This window comes from Plasmodium gonderi, assembly GCF_002157705.1.
Source record: "Plasmodium gonderi DNA, contig: Pgo-contig_998, whole genome shotgun sequence".
Classification (NCBI taxonomy): Eukaryota; Apicomplexa; class Aconoidasida; order Haemosporida; family Plasmodiidae; genus Plasmodium; species Plasmodium gonderi.
This window is the reverse complement of record NW_021629598.1, coordinates 1-2,270: the sequence shown is the minus strand read 5'-3', so window position 1 is coordinate 2,270 and position 2,270 is coordinate 1. Positions and strand designations below refer to the sequence as shown.

Genomic DNA, 2,270 nt, shown 5'->3' with positions numbered 1-2,270 from the left:
TTTTATTTTATTTTTTTAGTAGCATTATTAGTATCATACATATATGAATATGGAATTTTCTAATTTTAGTTAACCAATATTCAGTAATATAATTATGATTGCATAATAGTTACATCATCTTTTTAAATAAGTATATTAGTATTTTCTTTCTGAAACATATGATACATTATAACATTTTTCTTTCAACGCACCATGATAATGTTTTTTGTTACACATTTCATGTTGGTACGTTTCGTCAATTATATTTCTATTCATTCTTCTCATTCTGAGAAAGCGGTTTCGTAAATAATTTCTTGATGCAGTAAACTAGTATTAAATAAATATATATGGATGTTATAATTATAATTACTTGATGAATGCATTTTTTTTTTTAAATATATAATAATATTATCTGTATAAGATAAAAAATTTTAAATAAAATTTTATTTAACCTTATAGATAATATAAAGTACTATTCCTAAAAATACACTACTAAGTGTAGTTGGTATTATAACATTCATATTAGCATGTGGAATATAAGTACTTGCACTAAAGTACGTATTGTTTCTTTCTGAATATTCCTTTAAATATTGTTTTTCTACAAATGCATTACAATTATTTTTATCCCGTGGAATAATTACATTTTTTGATATTTTTATCTTAACTCACTTTTGCAATTATTATATAAATCATTATATTCAATTGAGCATCTGAGATGATTTAATTCTTCGTGCAAAGGTATATCATCATTATATGTTTCGATAAATTCATTATATGATACAATGAAATCTTTTATTTCGCTGCAACCATTAGGATCGCTATTATCTTCTGAGTCCGGATTTAAAATAGATTCATAATATTCATATAGCTGATATAATTCCTTCATTTTATCAAATTCTTGTTCTTGTATATATTTTATTTCCGGCATACATGTTTTATAAGATTCATTAGTTTTCTTACTTTCAACATATTTCTTAAAATGTTCAAAAATATCATTTACTTTTAAAGGAAAAAACTGTTTAATTTGTTCTCTAATATAGTAGTTAATATAGTTACAACATTTTCCGTTTTTACAAGAATCATTAGAAGACATAATATTAAAAAGGTCTCTTATTATCTGACAAATATTAATAAATTTATTGCGTTCCACACCTACGTGAACAGGATTCTGCACAATGAAACTAATAATATCTTCAGAAATTTGTATAGATATTTGCAACGATTCAAAAATTTTTCTAAAAAGGATATAATCCTTCCAGTTAATATACTAATAGATAATATATAAATAATGAAGAATCCATATAATATACAAATCTGAAAAAATAAAAATTTTTCTCAAATTTTCCATAATGTTCATGTAATATTATGTAATTTATATATTCCAAAAAATAATAAGGTACCGTTTTATTTGTTTCAGGAAGTTTCATTATATTTTATCTAAAAAAAAATTAATTTTATAAATAATGTCCCTATTAATATTTATTCACTAAAGCATGGAGTAACCGTATACATATATGTTCTTTTGTTCTATTATGTATTTTAATATTTAAAGAAATTTTTCCCCATAGGACAGTTTTGCTTGACTTATTAAATTATATTATTGTATAATTATTACATTTGAGAATTATAAGTACAAGTGTGCTGCATACAAAAGTTAAAATATAAATTAGTAAATATTATATAATAAAATATTTAATAGACATGTTTAAAAATGTAATGTTTATACGATAAAATTATATTACTCTTAAGAGTCATACAAAAAAATCAGTATCACCTTAATAATCATATATATTTTTAGAACAATCCTTACGGGAATAATATATAAGTATGTATCATTCGTTTGAAAAAATGGAATCCTTAATATTAAACCATTAATTGTATATGATAACATAGCACTTCTTATATTATTAATTGCAATACAAAGAATAAAAATTGTATACATAATTTATTCTTAGTATATTAAGTTAATTACATGATACCATTGTTTAATAATGTTAAATAAATATTATTTATTTGTGTTATATTTATTTATGGTACAATTAAATATTCATATACATTAATATTATGAAAAAAAAGTTAATCCGATGCATCAAAACAAATAGGAATATAATATGATTAAAATTATTAATAATATAAAATCTATTTTTCATAAACCATATAAGTTATATGATTGAAGCAAATATTCTATCTCTTATGACGATTATATATTTTTTTCAGAAAAATGATTTAATATTTATAAATATAATAAATATATATTATTAAATAATTAGTAATAGTAAGATTTAGGGTTC

The 2,270-nt window shown here is 20.7% G+C and overlaps 1 protein-coding gene across 1 annotated transcript; it reads right to left on the bottom strand.

Moving 5' to 3' along the window:
* Positions 1-135: 135 nt before the first annotated feature.
* On the bottom strand, positions 136-1,406 carry PGO_004555 (variable surface protein; the record flags this gene model as incomplete). The annotated part of the gene is made up of 4 exons (XM_028691502.1): positions 136-306; positions 432-577; positions 649-1,246; positions 1,380-1,406. The coding sequence occupies 4 exons, from the start codon at positions 1,404-1,406 to the stop codon at positions 136-138; spliced, it is 942 nt and encodes a 313-aa protein (XP_028547303.1).
* Positions 1,407-2,270: the final 864 nt, after the last annotated feature.